Raw genomic sequence first — 26,369 nt, forward strand, 5'->3', positions numbered from 1 at the left:
GCATGACCAGCCCCACCGCAGCCCTGCTGAAGCGGAGCTGCCCTCACACGTCATGATTAACGTACGGCGTCCGTGGCACAAGTCAAAGCAGAGGCATGTGCGATTGAGGGAAAGAGGAGGGCTTGCGGCAGGTGGGGTGTCAGGAGGGAGGTGTAAATCTTCACTCACACCCCCAGGATGTTTCGCTCAGATTCTTTATTTTTAATTTTGTGTGTCAGGGGTGCTGTCGGGTGGTGGTTGGTGTAGGGTGGGCGGGGGTGTGAACTTCAAACAGCCTAGGCGTCTGCAAGTACTTTGCCTCAGCATGGCCTCCAGCTTTAGGTATGGGGTGGGGGGGGTTCGCCTCTGATCGATACACACTGCCACATCTCCACGGCCTTTCCGTAATTCACTGGACCTGCCCCAACACGCGCAAAGGAGCATTGATTAGTTATCATATTCCATGGGGCGGTAACGGCGAGAAGGAGACGAGACAAAGACTGCAAGAGAGCGAGAGAGAGAGAGAGGGAGAGAAAAAAGTGATTACACAGCCTCTGTGCTCCGATGAGAATATAAATGCAAAGCACGGAACAGAACTGGGCGACCGTTTCCCTCCCCTTCCAAAAGCAGATAGTTCTGTACTTTTTTTATTATTATTATTATTATTTGTTTTGCAGCTCATTGGCCCATGGGTCATGTTCTCTGTGCTCTTCTGTCACTCAGAGTTTGATGTATAGTCAATAAATCAGTACAAAAGCGCTGTGTGCAAGACATGCTCGGCGAGGCCCGGGCTGCGGCTGCGGTGAATGCATATTAATGCTTAAGAGCTGCAGAAAAATTGTTTGATTTCTCAGCAAGCGCCTCTCACCGAGCGCCTGTTTGATTTTCGCAGCCAGAAGGTCACGCTAGCTGTGAGGGGCACTGGATCATTTATATATGGGGCTCATGTTTGGGTATGGGCTCATCGTTTCAGGTTCCGCTTCTGTTCATCGCCAGGCGGTGGCTACACGGGCAGAAAGAAAATGGAATGCTGAATACGTCCCATGGTTTTTTTTGTGATTATTTTTTTTTCAGTATGCATCCCTCGTTCATCTGAATGTTGTGTTAAGGTCTTGCGGAGGGACTTGGAGTCACAAATGAGAGACAGTTCACTCTGGTTGATGCGAAGTGTTACGGTGCGTTTGTCATAGTTGGATCGGTGTCCTTTGCGTTTAGTATCGCCCGTCATATGCTCTCTGCCACCATCCGACTAAAGATCCCCTCGATTGACTCGCAATCCACACTGTCATTCACGGGATGCCTCCGCTCTACAGTCATACCCCTCTTTATTACCTTTTGGAAATGGCCTTTAGTGTGGTGATAACATCTCACACATGTCTCAAAATGATAAGGACGGTGGTAAAGATTCAGTCCTCCGTGAATCTCCCTAGTGTAGTATCTATCCATCCTCCTCTCCTGTCCTTCTTGGTCTGAAACTTCTCTTAATGCAGGATACCTATTTATGATGACTCTTCAGCACAATTCATTTTCTTGAATTCAGATAATGTCCCTACATTTTCCATTTTCCATTCTCTTTCTCTCTCCCCCTCTCTCTGTCTGAAATGCATCCAACATAATTTGATGAAGTATTAATTTTAGATAACAGCAACACAGTCACAGGAGTCAGAGCAACACACCCTTTTTTTTTTTTTTTTTGAACGGTGAAAAATGCACTACTTTCCTTTGCCTGCCTCACAGAGAGACTAATCCCACAGTGATCTGGCGTGGCTCACTGATGCTTAGACTATTCCGATAACAGATTTCCTTTTCCCTTATCAGGCGCACCATCCTGGAGGACGGAACTCTCCGCATCGCCAACGTTAGCAAATCAGATGGAGGCCGATACACCTGTGTCGCCCGAAACCCTTTTGGAACAGCCAGCAGCACTGGCACGCTGGTCGTGAAAGGTACTAACATAGCTTTAAGAGTCGCTAAAGTTGTGGAGGGATGGAAGAAAAGGGAAGAAGGAAAAAAACTGAAAATACTAACCCAAGCATGAAATTGATAATGAAATATATAGTTGTTTTATGTTCCTGCTGGTTTGACAGAAGCATAACTCATCCCGGGTTTTGTCAGCTCTGAGTTATTGGTCACAGTGACGGCGGTGGCGGTTGTTGTGGTGGTGGTGGTGGGGATGGTGGGGTGGGGAGGGGGGGGAGGGGGGATTCCCTGGCATCTGTAGTGTAGAGGGGAGAAATGTTCTCTACCTTCCCCAAGTCATACATCACATGCTTAATTAAAAATGTGCTGTTGTTGCAGTTTCCTGATTTTGCTGGTTTAATAACTGATGCTTATACATATGCATTTTTTCCTCTCTTAGCTGGCATACTGGTTCCATTAGGGTGAATTATTCAGTTACGAGACCGTATCAATAAAACATTTATTTTCTTCCTCCACAAAATGTGTTAATTAAATTTGAGTCATTTAAGGCCATTTTCAAGTGATCAGGTTGGAGCTGTACAGACTGTGAGTGAGGTATGGACAGTATTACAGACCAGAGGTCACATAACCAGATTGATAATGTCATCTTTCTTTTCCTGAGAGAGCACGGTATTGATTGAGAGAGATCACTTTCATCATTATTATTATTTCTGGATGTATAGAGTGGCTGTAAGTGAATGGACACGTTCCATCATTTCACCGTATTTGACTTAATAAATGGTCCATTAGACATGCTTTTGCTTCATTCTTTATTTAAAGAGCCAACCAAGATCACAGCACCACCCCTGAGCATGGATGCCACAGTGGGAGAGAGCATCGTGCTCCCCTGTGTAATCTCCACCGACTCCACACTGGAGCCCACCTTCAAGTGGTTCTTCAACGGCAAGCTCCTAGATTTCAACAGGCAGGATCACTTTGAGATGATCGGTGCGGTACGTGCATGTGCTCCCTGCACGACCCTGTGTGTTTGTGTGTGTGTGTGTGTGTGTGTGTGTGTGTGTGTGTGTGTGTGCTCCTCTGCTGTGGTGAGGCGCTGGGGGGTGTGAAGAGAAGTGTGTGTGTGTGGTTGGGGGGGGTGTAGACATCAGTTTCTTTTGAGAAACAGAGAAAAGCCGCTACTCTGTAAAAAAGCCCCCTCCAACAAACTTTATTGCTGAAAACAGTGCAGTCCCCCGGGCATCAACACGAGGTCAGAGAGATAACAGTTCAAAGGCATCGGGCCACCTCAGGGACGTTTTTCAGACCTGACAAAAATCCTTGGGGGACTCAAACATTGTCTGCTACGTATTGTTTGCCACATTATCATTGTGTGAGCAATCTCTCTCTCCCCCATCCCTTCTTCTCTCTCTCCTTCTCTTTGCCCTTCTCTCTCTCTCTCTCTCTCTATCTCTCCTTCTCTCTCTCCATCTCTTTTTGTCTCTCTCTCTTCTACTGCAGTTTCAAAATGACTCTCTGCAGTTTCACTCAGGGCCTAAACCCTGCAGGGACCTGAGGAGTGAGTTACCTGGTTGCTAAGCAAACAGAGAATCACAAATCTGCCTGATTATAAGATTTACCCCGGTAGTCTTCTGAGCACACAGAGACGCAGCAACTATTTGCCGGGGACTGACATTTCCTTTTGCCTCGCCTCAGTCTCTCTGCATTCTGAAAGCCTTTTTTTTTTAGTATATGGAGGTAGCAAAACAACATTGCTCACCTCTCTATCTGTCTCTCTTTCTCTGTGCCTGCCACGGGTGTGGAAGGCTGACATCTCATTAGCCAGCAGTGAGAAAGAGAGAGAGAGAGAGCAAGAGAGAGAGAGGATCATTACCTTTGGTGCAGGCAGATTCTCAGGCCGGTTCAGCTCAGCTGTTTTTTGACTGACACGTCTAGTTTTTTTCCCACTTGGGGTCGGAGAATACTTTATATGGCTACCAGCCTCAGGGGCATCCTTACTTTTCCCTCAGGGAAGTAGGCTAGTCATTGTCTTCACCCAAACAGGTCATCTCCATCAGCACAGGGCAGGGGAAAGCTGCAGATGGGGGCAATTAGGTTACTGTGTGATTTAGGTTTCGAGGTTGACTGTTCTCTCCCTTATACGTCGCTTTGGACAAAAGCGTCTGCTAAATGACTAAATGTAAATGTAAATGTAAATGACAAAGCGCATACTTATTTTTTCATGTATTTACAATCCAGATTGCCATATATATATATATATATATATACTGCCATATATATTTATTTGGCCGTGTGAAACTCTGTGTCTGTTTTGTTCAGCAGGGCTCTGCTGGCGACCTGATGATCAGGAATATTCAGCTGAAGCACTCGGGAAAATATGTCTGCATGGTGCACACTCTGGTGGATAGTGTGTCTGCTGCTGCTGACCTACTTGTGCGAGGTACGGACTTCAACTTCGTCGTGCTGATACTTGGTATTCCTCCCTCACTGCACACTTCATCAAATAGTGTGTTTGTGGTGGGAAAAAAATGGTGGAAATGAAAAAAAAAAATGGAAGAGCTCAGTACAATTCCAGCGCGTTTCTTTGTATGACCCAGAAAGTCAAGCTCCTTCCGCTCACTTTTCCTTTTTTCAAAGCATCTGAAATCAATCCATTAGTTTTGCACCTCACGTTCTCGGGATACCTTTTGTGTTGGCCGTCATCAGCTGAACGATCTCCAGCTCGCCTCATGAATATGAAGCCCTCTGGTCCTTTGTTGCGGGTGGGATGGGGCCCGGCTTGCTTTGTGTGTTCTGTCACAGCCCTGTCACCTGCCCTTTTCTGTCTGACGACTGCAGTCTTTGAGTCCTCCTGTCCCGTCCTTTTATCTCTCTTCATCAGGGTCCCCTGGCGCTCCCGAGGGCGTGGCTGTGGGTGAGATCACCGACACGACCGCCCAGCTCTCCTGGGTCCCGGGGTCTGACCACCACAGTCCCATCACCAACTACATTGTCCAGGCAAGGAATCCTTTCTCCATAGGTTGGCAGGCAGTCAAAACAGGTACAATACCTCTGACTCTAAGCACTTTTACATCAACCTCTTATGTGAAACTGTAGCAACACGGTATTTAAATGAAAGGGAAGCTTTTCAAGCGCAGTCCTCAGTACCATGAATCACATTATGGCTTGATATTACCTAATATGGGACAGGGCATTGTCATCTATGCAAAATGCTTGAATTGTGACTGCATATCACTTTCTAATTATCTTCCTTTATCCCTGAAGAAGTCTGTAATGTGACATTGGATGACAGTAACCCAAGTGTGCATGATAATACACATCTCTGGAACGTGCTCTGCATTTCGAATGGCTTGTAACTGTACAACTGAGCAATGATGTTTTTTTTTTTTTCATTCAAACCTCTTTAAATCCCAGTTCCTGCTGCTGTGCCTGGCCAGATGTTGCATGCCACAGTGGTGGACCTGAACCCCTTCGTGGATTATGAATTCAGGGTGGTGGCAATTAACAATGTGGGCGTCGGGGAGCCCAGCGCACCGTCCAGGCCAATTCGCACCAAAGCTGCAGGTAACATTGAGTTTGGCACTCTATTCTCCAACCTGGTGAATACATCATTCACACTGCCTGAATGTCACTTACACCCCTAATTAGTTTAAATGGCATGTAATGCACCTCATGATGGATTTCAGTCATTTGAAATCCAGTTTCCATGTCAATCTCACCCGCTGTTTGTTTTTTTCTGTCCGTTTCTGATTGCCCACTAATTTCCAAACAATTAGGAAGTAATTAAAATGCAAACAGTATGGAATCATATTTAAAATGACAGGAGACAACGCTCTAACTTTTCTGAATCAAGGAAAAGATGTTGTGACATCCTTATAATGTAAGCTCTGAGGTATAATACCCTAATACCCTTCTCCACGTCTGCATGGGCTGTAATACATTTGGGGGAAGTGTTGCAGCTCTTCAGCGCTCAAATGCAGTGCACATCAGCATGCAGACAAGCCCGCTGTGATAAATTCATGTCTGCATTGACGGGAAGTGTGAGAAACACCCACACCACACCAAGGCGGTGCTTTGGAAAGTGTCTATTTTAGGGAGGCTTTAGAGAGTGCATCCGCCTTGATCACTGAATCAAGAGAGAGAGTGGCTTTGGCTTTTTTTTTAAGTGTGTGTGTGTGTGTGTGTGTGTGTGTGTGTGTGTGTGTGTGTATGTGTGTCCTACTCGTAGAGTGATAGTGCAGTCCCATCCATGTAAAAGTCCAGTCTAAACAGTCACATGTAAAACAGAGCACAAATGAGTCTCAACAACACTCAAAAACAATAACAAAAAAAACAAAAAGAAAAAATGAATTCTACCTTGTGATGGTGGCTTGTCTGAAAGTGTTTGTTGATGGTTTCCTGATCCTCTGGGCTGCCTTTCAGGCATAAAGCACACTCATCATGGTGCCAGCGTTCTGAAAGTAGACACCATTTTAACACTGCGCCGTTTGGTCTTTCTCTTTCGTCTTAAATCCAGTGCCAGAGACGGCCCCAACCAGCGTGAGTGGCGGAGGAGGGAACCGTGGAGAACTGGTTATAGTATGGGAGGTAAGTGGATCTCTCTCCACTTTTGACGTTTCAAAACGTCTTCATTGCAGGCATCGTGGCTGTGTGTGTGGTTTTTTGCAGCCGTCTTGACTTTGAATTGAGTCTTGACAGAATCCCTCTGTGGTCACACAGTTTTTAATTTAAACGAGTTTTAATTAAAAGCGAGGCTGTCGTCTTCATTTTGCGCCTGAGTAGAATCACTCCCCTGGTACGCGAATCGAAATGAAGATGCATTAATGTTGCAAATTTGATATGTGCGGGTGTGAGAAATCATTTCAGGCATTTCTAGGGAGCTTTTTAGAGCAATGCAGTCTATCGTGCTGGATTTCCTTGTCTACATGTCATTCGTTTTAAGAGTTTGGGTGAATGGCGTTTCATTTTAGATGCACAGGCTTAATCTAATGTCAGGCGTTGGGGAGATTAGTCGGATGGTTGATTGACAGCAAAACACTTTGCACTTTCAAAGTTTATTTACTTTAAATTCAGGTTCATATGGAAAGCCATGCTCAGTATTCTTCACGCACACTTGTCAGATTCATGTAACATGTGATGCACCAGGCTGACACTCGACATGAAAGCGTGGCAGCCCTGTTCCTTTGACCAAAGCTTCATAAACAGATAAAGACCTTATGGTTTAGCATATTTTCCCTTTGATCTCCTCACAGCCTATCCCCGAAGAGCACCAGAATGGAGAGGGATTTGGCTACGTTGTGGCATTTCGACCCGTCGGCAAGTCGACCTGGAAACAAGCCGTGATGGCCTCCGCCGAGGCCTCCAAGTACACTTTTAAGAACGACAGCCTGCCGCCCCTTGGTCGGTACGCGGTGAAAGTCGGCGTCTACAACAACATGGGCGAGGGGCCATTCAGTGACGTGGCCTTCATTTATTCCGCAGAAGAGGGTGAGTAAACAGCTCCCATGGAACAGTGCCCCTCTGTGCTGTTTCTATGAGTGCCCCATGCGAGAAACAGAAATAGAGTTGGCTTCTTAGTTGTAAACCTGAGAGTTCATATCTGAATCCACCTCATCCTCCACATGACTGCTTTCAGAGCCTTCAATTGCCCCTTCGAAAGTGTGGGCACGTACCCTGTCTGCCTCGGAAATCCAGGTTTACTGGGAGCCTGTGCCGGAGAGAGACAGCAGTGGGAAGATCTTTGGTTACGAGGTAATGACAAAAATGTATCAAATAGTTCTAGCATCAAGGTTTTTTTTTGGGGGGGGGGGGTTCATATAATCTCGCTTGAATATTTCTATTCAAAATGAAAAAAAGAAGAATGAAGAAAGAAAAGAAGAGAAGAGAACTGCAGATGGCAAGTTGTACAATTTCCTGCTCCGAACAAGAGCCTTTAGGGGAGCCCATTTTTCACGATGTAATCTGGAGAATGAAGAGGTCCACTCCACTCCCAGCTGCTCACGTGCACCCAGGGAGCACGGCGCCCAACACACCACTGCACCTTTATAAATCTCAGCTCTGATGTGTGAACATCGTACATCAACCACCGTCCCCAACACACGCATACTCAGACAACACACGCACGCACAAACACACACATACACACACACCCACACACACACACACACACACATTCACACCCACACATACTCATATACACACACAAAGACACACACGCAAACACACCTACACAAACACACGTACGCACTCAGAGATACACCAATGAACCCATACGTATATGCACACTCACACAAACACACACACACACACACACACACACACACACACACACACACACACACAGACCAGACACACACACAGACCTCTGCAGTGAGGTCGTCCCTCATTGAGGAAAGCTCTGTGGATGTGACCCGCTCCCCTCCTGACCCGGGGCTGCCTGAGCCTCCACACCAAGCCTGAGAAAGTCATCCACAGCCCCCGGTCACAAGATGGAGAATTACAATCAACGAGCACAAGTGCACACATTCTTCTCTTTCTCCCCCCTCTCTTTCTCTCTCACTCTCGCTCTCTCTTTCTCTTACACACACACACACACACACACACACACACAAACAGCATACCAATGCGACATTGAAAGGCGCGCATTGACCTCGGTGTCTTTGGTCCCAGGTTGTGTGGCGCGAGGAGGGGGTGTCGGCGAGTGAGGCGGCGCGCGCCAGGGTCATGGACACGGCGGCTAACATCACAGGGCTGAAGGGCAGCACGCTGTATCTCATCTCCGTCAGCGCCCACAACAGCGCCGGCACTGGACCTGCCAGCAGCCCCATCAATGTCACCACCAAGAAGCCACGTGAGTCAGCCTCCTTTGATTGGGTGGAGTCCAAGGTGATCCCCCCCCCCACCCCCACCCCCTCCCTCTCTCTCTTCCTCTCTCTGTCTCTGCGCAGCCCTGAATTACTTGTTTTTTTATACAGATGGTTTGATGGATATGTGTGTGTGTGTGTGTGTGTGTGTGTGTGTTTAAGTTTGAGGAATTATTGAGAAAACCAGGGCCTTGGCTAGTTGGCTGTTGATGATGTAGGAGGATTTTCGGTTAGTTCTTACTGATTTGAGGTGGGGGAGCAACTCAGTTCACCCACAGCTTATTAAAGCTGTTAACAGTTTCACACATCTCGCTACACTCAAATCTATAACTAAGCTGGTGTTCATGTTGTTCAGGTATTTTCTGAATGTGGTAAATTGCCAACACTTGTTCACTGTGTGAAGTGGTAGACCTTGTAAACAAGTTTAGGATCTCATATCTGCATTCTTTTAAAGATCTGAATTCCCAACAGTTCTGGTTCTTTTTCGCTTTTATACTCCTTTAACACTGAACAAGGTCTTCAATTCACAGTCAATTACTGGTAATGCAATACTGGAAACAGAAGAACAACAGTACTTCAAAGGTGTCCTTCTGAAATAAATATTTCATACCCCAATTTTACTGTTATGTTTTTTTTTTCCAGCACCGAGTCATCCTCCAGCAAATATAGAGTGGAACTTAACAAACTCGAAGATATTTTTGAACTGGGAACACGTGAAGGCCATGGACAATGAGTCAGATGTCACCGGTTACAAGGTGAGCCTGCCAGCGACAGAAGCAAGCTGAGACGTGAGCACATATGTCTGGGATAATCTCAGTGAACAAGTGAGTCATGCTCTGGCCATTGTCTTGTTCAGAATTCCCTGGTCACTCCCTTCGTCTTCACACATTCATGAAAGCGCTTTAATTAAGAGGAACTGCGTCAACAGCCACGTAATGCACAACAATGACAATCCATTGACTGACCCCAGCATACTGGGCAGATATCACAGGTCACTCCAGCAGTGCCTCGAGGTAAGAAGAGTGTGACGTTTTAGCTGCTGTATTCCACTGCATTATGCAACCCTGGGAAGTGGGGGGAGTTCAAGTAGTTATTTATTCATTCAGTCATGCCGAGAGTCGTCTTTACAAGTCACTAGCACATTCACATTGCTCTGTATGAGAGAGCAACGGAGTTGGTGTTAGTAGGCCAGTAGGGGACACCCTTTGCTCTTGACCAAGCCTATTACTGCTTCAGAAAATGAACATCAATCAGAGAAATTAAGCTATCATTATCAAGCCTTTCACTTCCCTTCTCTCCATTCAGAAGCTTCTAGATAGCTTTTCAGCTCTGTTCTTTTTTATTCTTTGTTTTATTTCCCCCTCAAGTCAAAAGCATAATTTTGTTCTTGGGGTTTTGTAGATATTCAGTCTTTTCAAGCCAGACACTGGCTGGCAGTAGAGTGACCTGCTGGATTTGAATCGGCCTCGAATTTTTGTGATACGTTGGGTATTAGCTCTGCAAAGACAGATTTTTTTTCTCCCCCCTCCTTTGCAAGCAGCTTTTGGAAGGCGTTGAAAATGAAATAAAAAGGACCCTGCTTTCATTTGGAGATTTAATTTGCCACAGAGCATTCTGCTTAATTGATGCCAGGCCTCCCTCAGAAGTCTGGGACTGGGGGGCTAAGGAAGCAGCTGGACATCTCTGATGGTCTCATCTCTTCCCTCTATCTTTCTCTCTCTCTCTCTGTCTCTCTCTTTCTCTCTCTCTCTCTCTCTCTCTCTCTCTCTCTCTCTCTCTCTCTCTCTCTCTCTCTCTCTCGGGCGAGGGCCGGCTCGCTGCTAGTTCAGGCTTGTGTCTGCACGAGCGCCACAGGGGAGGCAGAAACACCTCCAATCATCATTTGCAATTCATGCGACTCTCCGTGGAGGGCCTGCATAGTAACAGCTTCAAACGCTGTAACCTCTCTACCAACATGGCTGGATAATAAGACGCATGCTGTCTCTTGTTTGTATAGCCAGTGTACATTTATGAAAAAAGTTAGCCCCCTCACAATATTTTAACTTTTAAATATTGACCCTCGGTTTCATGGTTTTCTTTAGACATGATTTATCTTGTGGAAGAATTTCTGAAATCCGTAGCCGTTATTGTTGTATCTGAGAGTTCTTCATCCCAGCTGTTTTTTTCTCTGAGGGGACTGCGGCGTGCTGTGATGAAAGCCACAGAAGCTTGAAAAAAAAAAAAAAAAAAAGCATTCCTGCAGTAGCTTAACCCAACCCTCTCGCCTTCGTGTGTAGGTGGTGTATCGTCAGAATTGGCTCGGACGTGTCAGCATCGTTGAGACCAACCGGACTTCTGTGGAGCTGCAGCTGCCCTCGGGAGAGGACTACCTCATTGAAATCAGGTCACAGAGTGAAGGAGGCGAGGGAAGCAGCAGCGGCCCCATAAGGATACCAAAGATGTCCAGTAAGACTCGCTCAGACTTTATTTTCATTTTTTTTTCTCCCTCCCTGGTAGACTAAAGCAGAAACACATGTTGTGTTCTGAATTCAGGTAGGTAAGAGTTTGTCACATAATGGAGTAGTCATGCCACATCTTCTTCAGTTTTAATCAAATACCTTCTATCGGCAGATAGTGCTGTGCAGTTTATACAACAGGAAGTTATGGTCTAGCAATATTCATTCCATGAGTGGCAATGTTTGCTGTTACAGGACTACGAAGTGGCATTTGTAGAGTTGTTGTATCTTTTTGTAATAGTGAATATGCACAGCTGTGACTATGGTTGTCATTCAGCATTGCCGACCTTGTGCCATTGAACGAATCATACTTATGCCCATAATAGTGCATGTTCTTGTGATGTTGCTTAATTATGATATGCAACATGTGAGTGATTGATATTCTGGATATGTTCTGTTTTCTAATCACACTCTCTTGTTGATTTGCAGGTCTTAATTCAAAGGGACGTTTGAATGCAGACCTGAGGAAAATGTCAGACTTGTGTGCAATGATTTTTGTAGTGTCATGGCTGATTCTATAGACTTCTGGAGATTAGCATTTAGAGCAAGAACATTGGAATGCCTGTCCTCACATTGTGCAGGGCATACAGTAGGGGATAGGGAATTTATAGAACTCTTATGCTCTACAGAGCTTTATTGCCTTATACGTTCTATTTTTACTTCTTTGTCAACAAGTTTGACTTTCTAACAGTCAGCTTTTATGCAAAGGGAAAGATTTACTGACCTTGAAGCTTATCTGTGTTTCTTATTCTGAATGTAAGTGATAAATGTTTGAGTGCATTATTACATAGAACAGCTTAGGTTCATTTCTATGCTCATGGGTACCTCTTTCGGCAGTGTGTTTTTACTGCATAATTTATGAAAAGTGTCTCAATATGAAATTGAACAAGGGAGGGAATTATTCACTACATTCTCCAGTTACTTGTACTACTATGTAATCATAATGCATCATTAGAACCTATATAACCCCCCCCCCCAAACAGTGAAACTGTGGTATATACACAGTAGCAGCCTGCAGCCAACACACTGGCATACTGAATACATGACTCATGACTTCAAGGCCTGGCATTTTACAGCATTACAACAGAATATGCAGAACATTAAAGTTACATTAGACGCACCCGACAAGCTGTTCAGTTACTATGGTGTAACCCCCTTGATGATTCATGGAACCTAATGTCTGTGCATACATCATTCATATATCTGAGGCCTATTGGTTTCCCATCGCTGGGTGAGCATATAGTTTCTTGTTTTGGACAGTGGAATAGAATTCAGAACAGCCATGGCATTTCCTCCCACTGGGTTTTGGAAGGATTCTGCTGTGCTGTCAGTGGTCTGCCAAGACGTAATGCACACACCTACTACATCTTCTGGGGTTGAAAGCTGAATTGTGCTACTTCTTTTAACTTCAGAGATTCCTTCTCCGTGCCGCCTCGGGGAAGGGATGTTGATGTGACAAGAGGACCACAATTAACTATCAACACACTGCCTCTGAAGGTCAGAATTTATCAATGAAAAAAATTCACAAACATAGCAAACAGCATTGTTACACAGAGCACCTCTGGTGTGAGAAAGGTACTCAGCTCTGGCACCCAGAGGAATGCTGGTTCAGAATTCAGCCCCACTCCATGTTTGCTTGGAGTGGAAATTGGTCTTGTTCCTCACCCCCACCCCCCACAGGAGGGCTGGAGAGCTGGATGCCTCCCCGTCTCATCCTACCCCAGCCCATCACTCTGTGGTGTCAGCCACTGTCAGGCTGGCAGTGGAACAGGCACCTGGGTATAAACAGAGCCCTCTGCACCAGCCAATGAGGTCTCCGCCTGTTGAAACACTACAAGCGCTGGCAGTGTGCACTCACTTGGGATAACTTGTGTGAAGCCCTCCAATCACAGAGAGGCTGTGGTTGCCGTGACGAGACAGACATATAGAGCACATGACTTGCATAGGCAATCGTCTGCATATGGGAACATTAAATACAATTGTATACAAAACAAATGCTTAGCGTAAAGAATACTACATCATTCAAGTTACACAAATGATAATTGCCATTTTGCAGCTGTCATAGTACTTAAGAAGGCTTCTGACATTAGAAATACCTCATGATGAATGCCTGTGCCTCTTCCTGTTCGTGGTAAAAGCTTGTTTATGGATTTTTCTAACCATTAAAAAAATCATGTGCTCTTTTTTTTCAATGAATTGCAATGCATTCCTGCCCCAGCAGCTCTCTGTGTTCATTAACCTTTATCAGTAGCCTTTAGAATGTACCGGATGTTCCTCTAATTTATGCATGCTATTATTTTCGAGTCACATTGTCTTGAAATACAGCTACCATGCTCTGTGCTCTAATTACATGCTTGTTGAACCAGTATGAATAGACCGGGAGATTATCTGTAATAAGTGTGATTGTGTGTAGATTGTAGGGTTTAGTATGGGGTTCTGATTTCTTGTTCATAGTGCAGTGGCTTGTGCTCTTTGCATTTACGTTTCTTTTTTTAAATGTCATATTTTTGGTCTCACCATTTCTTACTGGCTGCTTTTGTTTGTGTTATTCAAGTGGTAGGTTTTTCAAGTGATTTAATACTGTGGTATTGAAATCAGAACAGATCTCTGTGAGATGCAAAACGAATAAAATTTCATATTGAAATGGTCATTTTGTCTCTACATTTTTATAGACACAGTTTTCATGAAAGTTGGTCAAATTTGATTCCAAAAGATTGGTTGTTATAAAACTCCTGCTGTAATTGTTTTAATCAGATTGTTTTACACACACAGAGACACACACACACACACACACTCACACAAAGGACATTAAAAACAGGAAATCATATTTATTCTCTGCGTTGACTGTGCACTATCCATCCCTGGAGAGGCTGTGCAATAACACCTCTTTATTAGGTATGATGGAGCAGTGTAGGGGGACTGTTCATATGCAAGAAAGTAAAACCCCCTGTCGATCAATATGGTTGCCTGGAGACCATTTCTTTGAAGTCTCAATACCGGTTGGTAATTACAAGTCCGATCTGAGAACACGCCACAATTACTGTGGCAATGCTGGAGAGATGTTGATTAAAAGTTGTACATGCACAAAGTGATTGCACGCTCAAGCTACCTGTGCCCCTTATCATAACAGGAGGGTTTAGTTCAAATGTACCATTTAACACGCACCACTGATTTTCAAGTACCTGCATTGCATAACATTGCCTATCCATATTTCATGCATTTGAAAGGGTAATTTGACAGATCATCACACCCAAGATTTCACGAGACGTGTGTGGCGATGCTGCCGTGGTTACGAGTGAACAAACAAAAAAAAAGACATCCCTCACAGACATTATTGTAACTCTCTATTTTTAAAAGTTTGGAGTGGGTGAAAAGTATAAAAGTAGGCTACAGTCGAGGCGTGAAATGAAGTTTCAGTGAAGGCTACACCATGGAGAAATCAACGCATCCTAGGCAGCCCACGGGGGAATAATCTTGTCAGGTTTGCTGACAGGTGAGTGCCGGAACATGGGTATTAATCCCCCGAGAACTGCTCCAGCTCACAGGTGTACCAAGGGATTTAACCGTAAATACCAGGCCGTCTGGAATGGGTGCAGTTGTAGGCGGCAAGAAAGTCTATTTAATGTCGTCAATGCATGTCATTCTGCCTCACGCTCAAATGGCATGCCTCAGATACTACACATGGCGTGTGAATACGAAGGAGGCAGAATATTACCCTGGATGACAACCTCCCCCCCCCTCTTCCCCGTGTGTGGTTTACCTGCAGATTTACTACCTGAATGGTGTTGGTTGGTGCGTCTGTTTACTCAGTCGTGTACAGTAAACATTAATGCTCTTATGTATGATGCTCTGTTGGTAACTGAAGGCACTACAACAATAACAGAGTACAACAACTGTGTGGGTGTCCAGAAGCATCTGTCACAGCCCCCCAGATCTGTTACAGAAAGCACTAAAGCATGATTAAATGGATGCAGGCAATTTAAAGCATACTGAAACTGAAAATAAGGCTCGCCCTGTAGTCATTTTGGTTCTAGAGGAATGTAGGGTTTGTAATTCAACTCATAACTTTAGAGAGAAACTGACTTGAGCCATACTATTTATCTCTTAAACCCAACACAACTCAATGCAAATTTATAATATGTAACATTGCTCTGACAATTTTGAACCTGTTATTTAAAATATTTGATAAAAATGCATATTTATTATGTGAGTAACTACTAGATCAAATACTGGTAAAGTCATTAAAAGTCATGCTGGCTGAATAGTGTTTGACCGTGCACTCATAATGACCATTTGATAACATATTAAAATCATGGTTTGAATGGTTGTTTATCTTAACCTACTGCTAATGAGTGTGTGTGTATCCTACCATCTGCATTGTAAAACTGTCTCTGTTCTGCTGTCATTGTGTGAGGAAGGTTTCCTCCGACAACGTGCAATAAAATACACTACTGTTGATCCGTCTGCAACTTCATACTTTGCTGTCAAAATCAAACTGTAGACCACATCATGCCAATTTGACTGAGCTATGTATGGCTTTGGATACCAGTTTAGAACAAATGTTGTAATGTTTTTTTTTTTTTGCAAGACATCTTTGATAGACAGCGTCAATCACTCAATTTCCCATTTGTTTTTAAAGCCAGACAGACCACAAACACTCACAACTGGATAAGAAGCAGATGAACAAAATGGCAGACAGATAAAGTCAAACAGGGGCCCAGACACTGTGACTCCCAGGCTAAATCATTTATAATCTGTGAAGATGCACCTTGGGCTACTTGGCCTGGCGGTTCACATGAAAAGCCAGGGCTCTCTGTCACCAAAGCTGCTCCCACGACTCTGGACGGACGGAGAGACCTAATCTTGAAAGTAAAGTAAACATGATTATGTATAGCTTTCCAGGCCTGCTGATTGAGAGCTGTCACAAGTCTCAGAGCCGTTTTTCATTTCAAGACATTTCATGGTAGCCAAGGTGGTTATGGATGAGGGAAACACTTCTGCACTGCTCAGGAGCTGCGTACACAACTCAGATGTTCTCACAAACATGTCTCTTCACATTGTACAAATAAGCACAATCAAAATATGTACTTGTTACTCAACTAGAACTATACAACTTCCACTTGCCACTTTAATTTCATTTATATCTTCTTCATGCTGTTTTCTTACTTTCCTTCTTAAATTCTTGTACCTTATTTATTATTTTTAAGTTGAGCAGGCACTTGAGCACAAGAAATGTCATTACTGATAAATGCCCTTTTTTTGAGTACATGACAATAAACTTGAAAACTTGAACTAGAAGGAAACAAAAAGGTGGAGATTTCTTGACTCATAGTTTGACTAACAAATTCCTGGATGTATATTCTGACTTGTTCAATACCGTGGACTTCTTTAAATCTGAGTGGTAGGCCGACTTTAGTTTTAGCGACTTAGACTTTTCATTCCACGTGGCTTTTTTCCTTTTTCCTGTCATTACTGTGCATTTTTGTTTCATTTCATTAAAATATGCCTTAAGTGCCTTAAATATGTGCCTTATGCCTTAAATATGTCTTAAGCTCTCTTGTTTGCAAATAACATTATACCAATGCAGCAATGAAAGTGTCGGCACAATTGTTATGACAGACAGTAGTCAAGAACAATTCATTATAACAAATAACATTATACCACCATAGGAATGAAAGTGGCAGCGCAGTTGTTTAGACAGGCAGGAACCATTCATCAAACACTAAGTCATACTGAGGCACTTCTAAGTATATAACTGAATAGACACACTATATTATTCAGTGTTATACCACATATCTGTTCTGAGCGGTAAGTATGTTTTTCGGATTCTTGCTTTCTTTTCTCTGCGTGTGCACATGCCTGCAGCAGATATAATCAACCACATCTATCATGGTATAATTGGAAAAAAGAGGTCAGGTATAGAGAAATAATATCACACAGTGAATAAGGTATGACATTAATCACATCCTTTCTCATGTTTGAAGTGTTGCATGCATAATAATGGTATGCAGGTGTCAGGGGCAGAGTTAAATCATGCATATTTACTGCCAATTATACGCTGGAATTTAGCAATCAAACATAAAGTAAAATTTACCAACCAAAGGCGTTGATTTAATCTTAACCCACATTCTTGAAATAATGGACTTTTTTTGGCTAACAGCCTGTTATTATCTCAGTATGTTAGGACTAAAATTCATTGTTGTGATATGATGTCACCATATGGAGTCTTTGTTTGTTTATACTTTGTCTTATATTGCCCTTTCTGTCCAGGTGTGCACCATCAATTGATAAAGCAGTGTCTTCTGAAAACACGGTAATTTGATACAAGATATATCAACTTACAGCATCACATTTCAGTTTTACATCGATGTAGAGACAGTAAATAATCAGGTAAACAGTAAATATTCAAAACAGGGCAAAAGTGGAAAACACATGGGCGATTGGAAAGTGAGTAATAACAGACAATGCTTGATTATGTATGGCGTGTATTATAAATAAAAACATATAAATTCGCACAAATTTTATATCAAAAGTAAAATGGCTAGTTGATCGGTGAGAGACTTCTACCATTGACTCCCTCTGCTCTATATTCCACACATAAGATAAGCTGACATTGTGCACTGCCAAAATCCTGATGCCACAACTCACTGACTTTGATGGTGTACTGTCTACAGTCACATCTCCCTCTCAAAAGTCACCAGCTTATCCACAGTGGCATTTGGTCCTGGGTTGTAAAGAAGTGAAAGACGTCCGCTACCTCAACTTCTCCCCCGTGCGTTTCAACTCATCTCCGTCACTAAACCTGATGACCCCTGCCACCACACGACAAGCATTGCTAAGATATCACATATCAAAACTTGCAAAATCAGCATCATTTTTTTTTCCGTCAACCTTTTCACCTCTGCAGACTCCCCGTCACATTGGGTCTCGTCCAAAAAATACGGTCGTGGATGGTCATCTCCAGAAGTATCAGAGTCAAGAACTCATAGGCAGCCATAATGTCACTGACATGAGACACCAGCATAGTGGACTTGTCCTATCCTGTGGGCATCGTCCTTATACATTTGCAGCTGCACACAGTGGCTTTCTCATTAGGATTAAAGAATTGAACCTGTGAACCACTGAACCTGTAGCTTGGCACTGGCAGACTTTTCTATCTGCCAAGCTCAGATTTTGCTGCCGGAGCTGTCTAAGCAGGGAGCTGCACTGAATCCCCTCTCTCATGGGAAAAAGATGTGGTGTCCACTGGATTCGCTTAGAGTTTCATTTACCAGCCTGCTCATCTAACGAGCATCCTGGAACTAAATCTGTCTCTGTCTCTGTCTCTTTTTGCTTTCCTTTACCGGTATACATTCACATTACACTCTTGCCTGTACTCTATGCACCTACAGTGTAGTGCCACTTGTGTGAGGTGATGTAGAAACTCAGGATTTTGGCACCTTGGCGGCTTCAGTGACTTTTCCTTTATCCACAGTTGCTTGGGTTTGCAATCTACCTAATTGTGCATCTGTGTAGATGAACGCATCTGCTAAATTAATGCATGTGAATGTAGCTCTGCTCAGCCTGGTGATCTCCTGTCAACTCAGTTTTCTATGCCGTGAGCAGAAGGCTGTTGTAATTCGGTAATTGTGATGTATGCATAATTAACAGCACCAATGAGCAACTTGAGAGCTTCTAGACCACAGTGAAAACGCTATGACATGACCAAGCCAGACAACTGACCCCTGGATTTATATCTCCCACTTTTGGCTACTGTGATGAGGCGGCTGCCATCAGTGTAGTCTTTAGGTAAGGGCCCCCCTTTCCTTCACATTAATGCTTATAATGAATCACATTTAAATTCAGATTGCTGTCATGTTCGCCCTGCCATTTGTGTGAAATCTGTATAGTATATTTTTGTAGAACTCCTTTGTAGTGCATTACTGTAAATCACAATTGCATTATGGGAGATTGTACATAAGTTAAACAGTAACGTACTGTAGCACTGATGTCACACATTGTGCTGGGTATCCCACTGTTGCATTGTCTAACTAGAAGGGTACTTGGAGAGTGCAGACCTCCGCTAAGGCCAGACGTCGTCTGTTGTATTTCGCAACGGGAAACTAAATGTGTGGATCCACCAAGTGATTCGGATCAGCCAAGTGATTCGGATCAGCCAAGTGATTTGGATCAGCTCCAAAATGTTATGAGTTCTTCATAGGCCCTTTCCACCAGTTTTGATGAAAATTGGGCTGGCAGTTTTTGGATGGTCCTGCTTACAAACAGACAAACAAGCCACACTGAAAATATAACCTCCTTGGCGGAGGTAAAAAATACAATCTTTTAGTGTGAAAAGCTTGCTGCTCTAGGGGGTTCAGGGCTCTATGAAGTGCCTTGGGACAATGTCAATATTTAATTGGAACTATATAAACTAATGCAATTGGTTTGATTGTAATACAAAAGCAGAAAAGGAGCAAAAATTACCGTTAAGTTGTTTAAGTTGATAAATCAGGTCAGAAGTCAGGACTTTTTTTATTTATCTGCTTGGACTCACGAATCATTTGCAAAGGTTTAGCAGCATAGCATTAAAAAGTGTGATAATTTATACTGATGCGCAATGCATACTAAGCTGTATGTCTGATTATGGTGCAGTACAGGTGGTTTTGAATGCCACATATGCCTTTAAATTAGCTTACATATCTAGGCACGGTACATGAAGAGACAAGGCTGTTCAGGTGCTAATGTGTTTACAGGTGTAAGCTGTGTAGAATTTACATCCATTTTCGTTTATGAAGTTAGCAGTCTATTTTATTTAACAAGTGAGAGTACAAGCAGCATACAGACTTAATCATTATGCATCTCTTAGGAATCAAAACCTTGACCTTGGTGGTGCTAATGCACTACTTTATCAACTGCCCTACCTGTTGAGCTACAGAATGACTTGCAGATTTCTATCCCAATACCCTCTCATGAATTTCAAAATTTGAAACAAAACAACAAGACGTTAAACGTTATTGAAAAGAGCACAAGAAAAGCTAAAAACAATTGCTGGAATATTCCTTAGCTAGACTTGCGAAGGGCCTCTGCAACATTTTCATTATTAAATGGCTTACTACATCAAAATGCTCTAAAATGTACAATTAATGAAAAATGATATAGCTTTTGTTTTTGATTATGAACATAAATGTGGGCTAACAGTGAATCTCTCTTTGTTTTAATTGATATTATAGAATTCATTTGAAAATGCTACTAAAAGTAGATGTGTCATATGTGATCACATGTGGGAATTCCTGTAGAGCAGAGAAACAACAACATCATCAGTTCAACACCTGCTGAAGAAAATGTTGCACTAGACCTAGACGTTTATATCTTCTTTCACAGTTTTACTTCCTGTATCATCATTCACAGCATCGCTTCTTACACCAGTCATTTCCCACAAAAATCATTAAAACCCACAAGCTTATCTCAGAAAAAAAGGCCTGGTTCCCCAAATGGATCATTTGATTTCCACATTGGTGCGTTCCCACTGAATAAGTTACATTTTCCCACAATGCAATAGTGATTTGCAGTAATTCCCTGAATATCAGTTCACCAGTACTACCACAGATCATAAAACCAATTTGGACAAATGATGTACCAGGAAATATTTAACAGTCCTGTTAAGAGAAGTTGTGAAGTGCTCCAGTGCCAATCCCAAATGCACTGGACAGAATGGATATAGCAAAACCAGAGATATACCAATATGGAGAAAAGTGTTTGAAATATTATAGTCTGATGGATGTAGTTACTTTTAAAGTTAACCAGCAAATGTGACTTTGCAGTTGTGCAGTTCCACACAATAACAGGGTTCAAGACTAATTTGTCAAACAGTTCAAACAGACAGCAGACTTGCAAAGATGTTGCATTGTAAATAAAAACACTCTGATTGATAACCTCTGCATTATCTTGAGTTAAATCAAGTGACTTATTGTTGACTTTGTTTTGGCCTTGTACTGGAAATAATATAAAACTTGTCTTTTATTTTACAGCAGGATTCTTGTTACTGTGAATACTATGCTGACAAAAAACTACAAAAGAACTATGTTACTGGCCAATAGCATTTTCCAGGAGATGTTTAACAGTGTGGATTTTCTTAGATTGATCTGCCAAGCCCTGTGTCAATTCAGCAGAGTTACTCCTTGAGAAGAGTTGTATTTTTGGAGGAAGCCAGGAAAAGGAACACAAGGGAAGTCCCATTGCTCGTGTGGGAATTCTCCCGCCTTTTTAGATGATGTGTAAGCAAACTGCTTCTGTTTGAAGAGGTGTGAGTGCAGATAAGAGATGCAGGTAAATTACAGGGAGTGAGCTCCCCTTCATCGGTTCATACTGGCACCTTGCATCCGAACTGATGTGTCTTTGTGGATTCGGAACTTTAAAGTATATCCATTCAGACTATTCAAGCGAGGGTAGATCTAAAATCTATGACACCGAAAGAAACAGGATGTCGTCACTAAGATGATGTGAAATTCTGCATAGCATTGTCTCACCTGGATAACAACAGTGATTCCACTATTACATATATGAGACAAATATGTCTTCGCCATCAGGTCAGATGACATACATTAAAAACGATATGGTAGCACAGTGACTTCTCTGTTCTTCAGATGGGTTGTTGCATGTGATAAACTTTTTGCTGCACTTCATTCACAATTATTCTGAGACTTCTGAAATAAACCCATGTTAGTTCCACACTTCAAGCCTCTTTGATTTTAAGCTTGCTCCACTGTCTGGATTGTCACTAATCCTCCTTTTTAATGGAAATCGTATAAGAACCTGCATGGTTTCAAAATCATTCTCAGCCTCAGACAGCTTATAATGAGCATAGCAAGCGTGGCATACCAGCATGACATGGCCCTCACCCACAGAAAAGGACCCAAAACAGCGGGTGTGGAACTGCTCGTGAATCAAGGTTGAACTCTCTGACCTTACTTTTTGTGAGAATGAAAATTGTTAATATTATTATTGTAATATTCTAATGTTATTATTGTTATTATTATTATTATTAATAATAATAATAATAACAAGTATTTTAATTATTGTTATTATTGTGGTTGTTGTTATTATTGTATTATTATGAAAGGATTCTAACATAGTTAGAAGACCATGGCATTGGTCAAGGGCAGCACTGTGTGAGTAGGAACAGTGTCCTGAGGGTATGAGACAAATGAGACCATTTGGCTAATAATGATAGTGTCTGCAAAATGGTGAATGAACATATCTCTCTGCTCTACAGGAGAAAGTAACACACACACACACACACACACAAGCTTGCATGCTTAGTGGAGAGTGGCTTTAAAAAGGGAGTTGAAGTGTGACAGATTCTCAAAAAAGCACTCTATGTGTCATGGGACGAACAAGACAGGATTCTTTTTTTTTTTTGTATTTCTCCTCATGCGTTTTTATATCAGTTACAGTCGGGGAGAATCCATGTGACACATTTGTGTTTCTCCCATCCTGCAGAGGTGCGGGTTGCGAAAGATGTCAGAAAGTGTCCGAGAGCAGACCCGAGCTGAGCTCTAAAGTGGGGATAAAGTGCAGTGATGGACAGACGATTGGCTGAGAATTAAAAAAAAGGACTAGGAGCCCTCCAGCCAGGCTGGAACAGTTGACAGCCAGACAGGCGGCAGACGGGCGGACGGGCGCGCTGGTGAGCTCCCTCTCCGCCCCTGCTGTGGCCATTACTCAGAGAGGAGACGGATGAATATGGAGGGCTTCTCCGAGAAGTAAGTCACACAGGCAGCTCATCACACTACTGAGTAATGCCTGCTCTGTGCCCACATCTTAGTCCATGGCCTAAAAAAAGGAAGCCAGAGATCGGCATTGTGTGTGGTGACAGGGTAGGATGGCCATGGAGTGACCTTATTTCACTGTGGTTTCTCTGGGGACTTAAATAAACTGAAGACTTAAACAGGCTGCAGTGTGTGGTATAAATACACATGCATGCAGGGGACTTTTTCTGCCTAGAGGTATACAAAATAATGTGCTAGATGAGATAGAATAATAAACCTTTGCAACAATGAGTACTACACGAGCAGAAAGATATGATGTTTAATTCTGGTGTCTCACTGAGCCCCCCCCCCCCCCTCTGGTTTAATACAGCAATGTTCAAATACAGTCACAACTGTGTGCAATAGTGATGGGCCCTCGTTGCATTACCATACAGAATTTGACAGTGTCGCTTTTCAGGAATAAACAGAAAAACAAGTTGTTCATGCTCTAAATGGATTATGCTGTCATTATATTATATTGACTTTCTCCACACTTCCATCAGCCCCTCTACTTTCCCATGACATTTAGAGGTTCCCCCAGAGGGTCTTAATGCAGTAGCTGTTACTTTATAGTGGGGAAAAGTCACAACCACAGACAGCTCATGTCAACAAATGTCTGTAATGTCACCGTTGGAATTAAATACAAGTCACTGAGGGCTGAGGCAGAGCGTGTTGCTTTAAAGATCGACTGGTTCTGAATATTCATGCAAAAGTTACACAGAAAGTTAGGAAAAATTATTTTGAAGACAATAAGCAATACATTAAGTACTGTAGCCTTGCATACATTAAGTAAAATACAATCGGTAAAACCTTGATGTTGCTTTAAGTGGGTTTATGGAAAGATTTTGCGATCAAACAATAAACGTTCCTTTTCAACATAACCCATAACCATACTGTATTTGTCATGACCTCACATCGCTCAATACGATATGAATAAAACACAAAATGGCTACAGATTTTTCCCCTCTACGTGCAGTGCAATTTGGTAAAGCCACTTGCATGTGCATTATCACTCTTATAATCAGAGTTGGAGCCTTTGGGTTGAAATGACAAATTACATAATTTCTTTGGAAAATGAAGAAGTAAAGGATACTTTTTGAGTGTTTACTTTCTCAGACACTAAGCCAAATGTCAGTTATGTGACATACAGTCCTCACAGTCCTCCTACAGTATTTTTAGAGTTTATTTTAGAACTGGTCTTGAATCAATCAAAGGCAAATCAACTCCATCAGCATACAGAAGGGAATAAATGCACAACTCAGAACACACAATTATGGGGCCCACAAGGAAACGAAGAGCCCCAGTGAAATGGTATGGCACGACAGATTTGAAGCTCTACTTGTCAGTGTAAGGTAAACTGACTCTATGAAGCCTTAAGAAATCATTTTGCACCTTCTGTGCAGCCTCACACCTGGAAGCAAGGGAAATATGAAGACAGCGTGGCCCCTGATCTCTGCTGTTTCCGTCTCCCACACAAACCAATTGAGGCTTGTAACAACAACGACTGTATGCTAAAATATTCAGAGACAGCCTCCAAGGCAAAGCATTCTTTATTAAAATAATCTTGTCAACACAACAACTGGCGGGTAAGTCTGAAAGGCTTTCACAATTGTAAGAATTATCTCGGATTGACACCTGGTTGCGCTTTGGTGGAGTCAGCCTTTTACAGTAAACTCTAGTCAGGCTTTACAGACATCATTCGAAGGAAACATCAAAATGCGCTACTTATTTATCTTGTGTTACCAGTGAAATCATGTGGCCAACCCTTTGTCAGCAGTGACTTTTATTTGAAAATTGGCATTATTTGATGTGTTGCAAAGACAACTGTATGGACAGATCCTTTCAACCTTGATAAATACTATCATTTTGTTCAGTATGACAAGAAACTGACTTTTCCATCAAGACCGGAAATTCAGGACAGCTATTGCCAGTGCATTTGATGGATCACTGCTCAATGCTACTAAATGAGATGCATAACTCTATCTCATCTCAACTCTAACATATTTGTTAATTAACCCCCAAGGGTCTGTGGCTAGATTCAGGCATTTTGCGGTTCTGACATGCCGTGATATTTTTGAACATTTAACCTTTTACATTTCACATTTATTTGTCTGAATTCTGCATAAGTTCAGGTACAATAATATGAGAGTAGTCTGCATGTCATATATGTATTTGTCTCTAAAATCTCTATGAAATAATCATATAATCATATTTTTACTGGTGCTGGAGTATGTGCAAAAACATATACTGAACCACACTGATGAACTGTTTTGGTCATTTGAGGTCATTCTCTAAGGTCTTAGGTATGCTATAAGCATAAAAGCTCTTAATCACTCAATTTGTTTGAACCAGTCAATGGCCATCTAACATTTATGACCCTGTCATTGAAGTATCAAACGGTATCAATGGGGGGGCTAATGGCCTTGATCCATGCATATGCAGAGGGCAGCTGTTAACACCCCTTCCCATCACACATCAATACAGAGCCAAGACAAAAGACAAAGCCAAGGGAATGTCTTTAGGAGAAGAGAAGACTACTATTTCACAGATGTGCATACTTGAACATCTTGCATACCTGAACTCATTTTAGGTACTTTTTAAACAGTAGTTTTATTTGTTAGTGTATTAATCGAAAGAAAAAGCCTTGAAGGTTTATGGAAATGCTATTATCACGTTAGTGTGATAAGATGAGAAGATTGGATTCGAGATTCCAATTGATCTCATTGCTCTCTGCGTCGCTGAAGATGCTGCCGACCTCAGGTTTTAAACTGCCTAATAAGTGTTTCATTGGCCAGCAGGATTCCAAATAAACCCATGCTTTGGCATTGGCACAGGTGCATGGAACCTATTACCAGCAGGTTTGCTCAGCCATATATCCAGATATGCTCATTGAAAGCTTGGGATGAATGATTTTACATGCACACATCTAATTTCAATCAACCTTCACTTTTCCTTTAAAAGTTTGCTTAACTACGCATTTACTTTTTTTTTTAAAGAACATACAGACCATATTACACAAATATAAATACAATAGACAACTATGTAAAACACACTGTATTCCATCAATGCTGAATTTCAAGTATAATTTTGTTGTTCGTTGGTCACTGGCAGCCATTGAGCTAGAAAGAGAATAGAAGGTGACTGAAGAGACCAGTGCGCACTATGACTCTCAAAATTAACTTGGCACAGTTTGTCTGAGAGGAATGGAGGTCTTTGAAGGTGCACTCCTCAGTGTTTTTCAATTGTCACTCTACGAGGAAGTCTCTCTCTTTCTCTCTTTAGTGTGGGTTTGTGGCCTTAAATTACTTTCTTCACCTCTGAAACTACGG

The 26,369-nt window shown here is 42.5% G+C and overlaps 1 protein-coding gene across 1 annotated transcript in view; it reads left to right on the forward strand.

Annotated features, from left to right (window-relative positions):
* LOC105909955 (contactin-4) overlaps nucleotides 1-13,939 on the forward strand; it is a 71,341-nt gene extending 57,402 nt beyond the window's left edge. The window contains exons 12-23 of the mRNA XM_031567255.2: nucleotides 1,798-1,925; nucleotides 2,719-2,891; nucleotides 4,219-4,336; nucleotides 4,778-4,936; nucleotides 5,311-5,460; nucleotides 6,413-6,483; nucleotides 7,149-7,383; nucleotides 7,532-7,647; nucleotides 8,566-8,746; nucleotides 9,402-9,514; nucleotides 11,036-11,204; nucleotides 11,684-13,939. Of these exons, the coding sequence (XP_031423115.1) occupies nucleotides 1,798-1,925; nucleotides 2,719-2,891; nucleotides 4,219-4,336; nucleotides 4,778-4,936; nucleotides 5,311-5,460; nucleotides 6,413-6,483; nucleotides 7,149-7,383; nucleotides 7,532-7,647; nucleotides 8,566-8,746; nucleotides 9,402-9,514; nucleotides 11,036-11,204; nucleotides 11,684-11,775 (1,705 nt within the window). The 3' untranslated portion in view covers nucleotides 11,776-13,939. The remainder of the gene's footprint in view (nucleotides 1-1,797; nucleotides 1,926-2,718; nucleotides 2,892-4,218; nucleotides 4,337-4,777; nucleotides 4,937-5,310; nucleotides 5,461-6,412; nucleotides 6,484-7,148; nucleotides 7,384-7,531; nucleotides 7,648-8,565; nucleotides 8,747-9,401; nucleotides 9,515-11,035; nucleotides 11,205-11,683) is intronic.
* The last annotated feature ends 12,430 nt before the right edge of the window (nucleotides 13,940-26,369 follow it).

This window comes from Clupea harengus, chromosome 5 (assembly GCF_900700415.2).
Source record: "Clupea harengus chromosome 5, Ch_v2.0.2, whole genome shotgun sequence".
NCBI classification, from domain to species: domain Eukaryota; kingdom Metazoa; phylum Chordata; class Actinopteri; order Clupeiformes; family Clupeidae; genus Clupea; species Clupea harengus.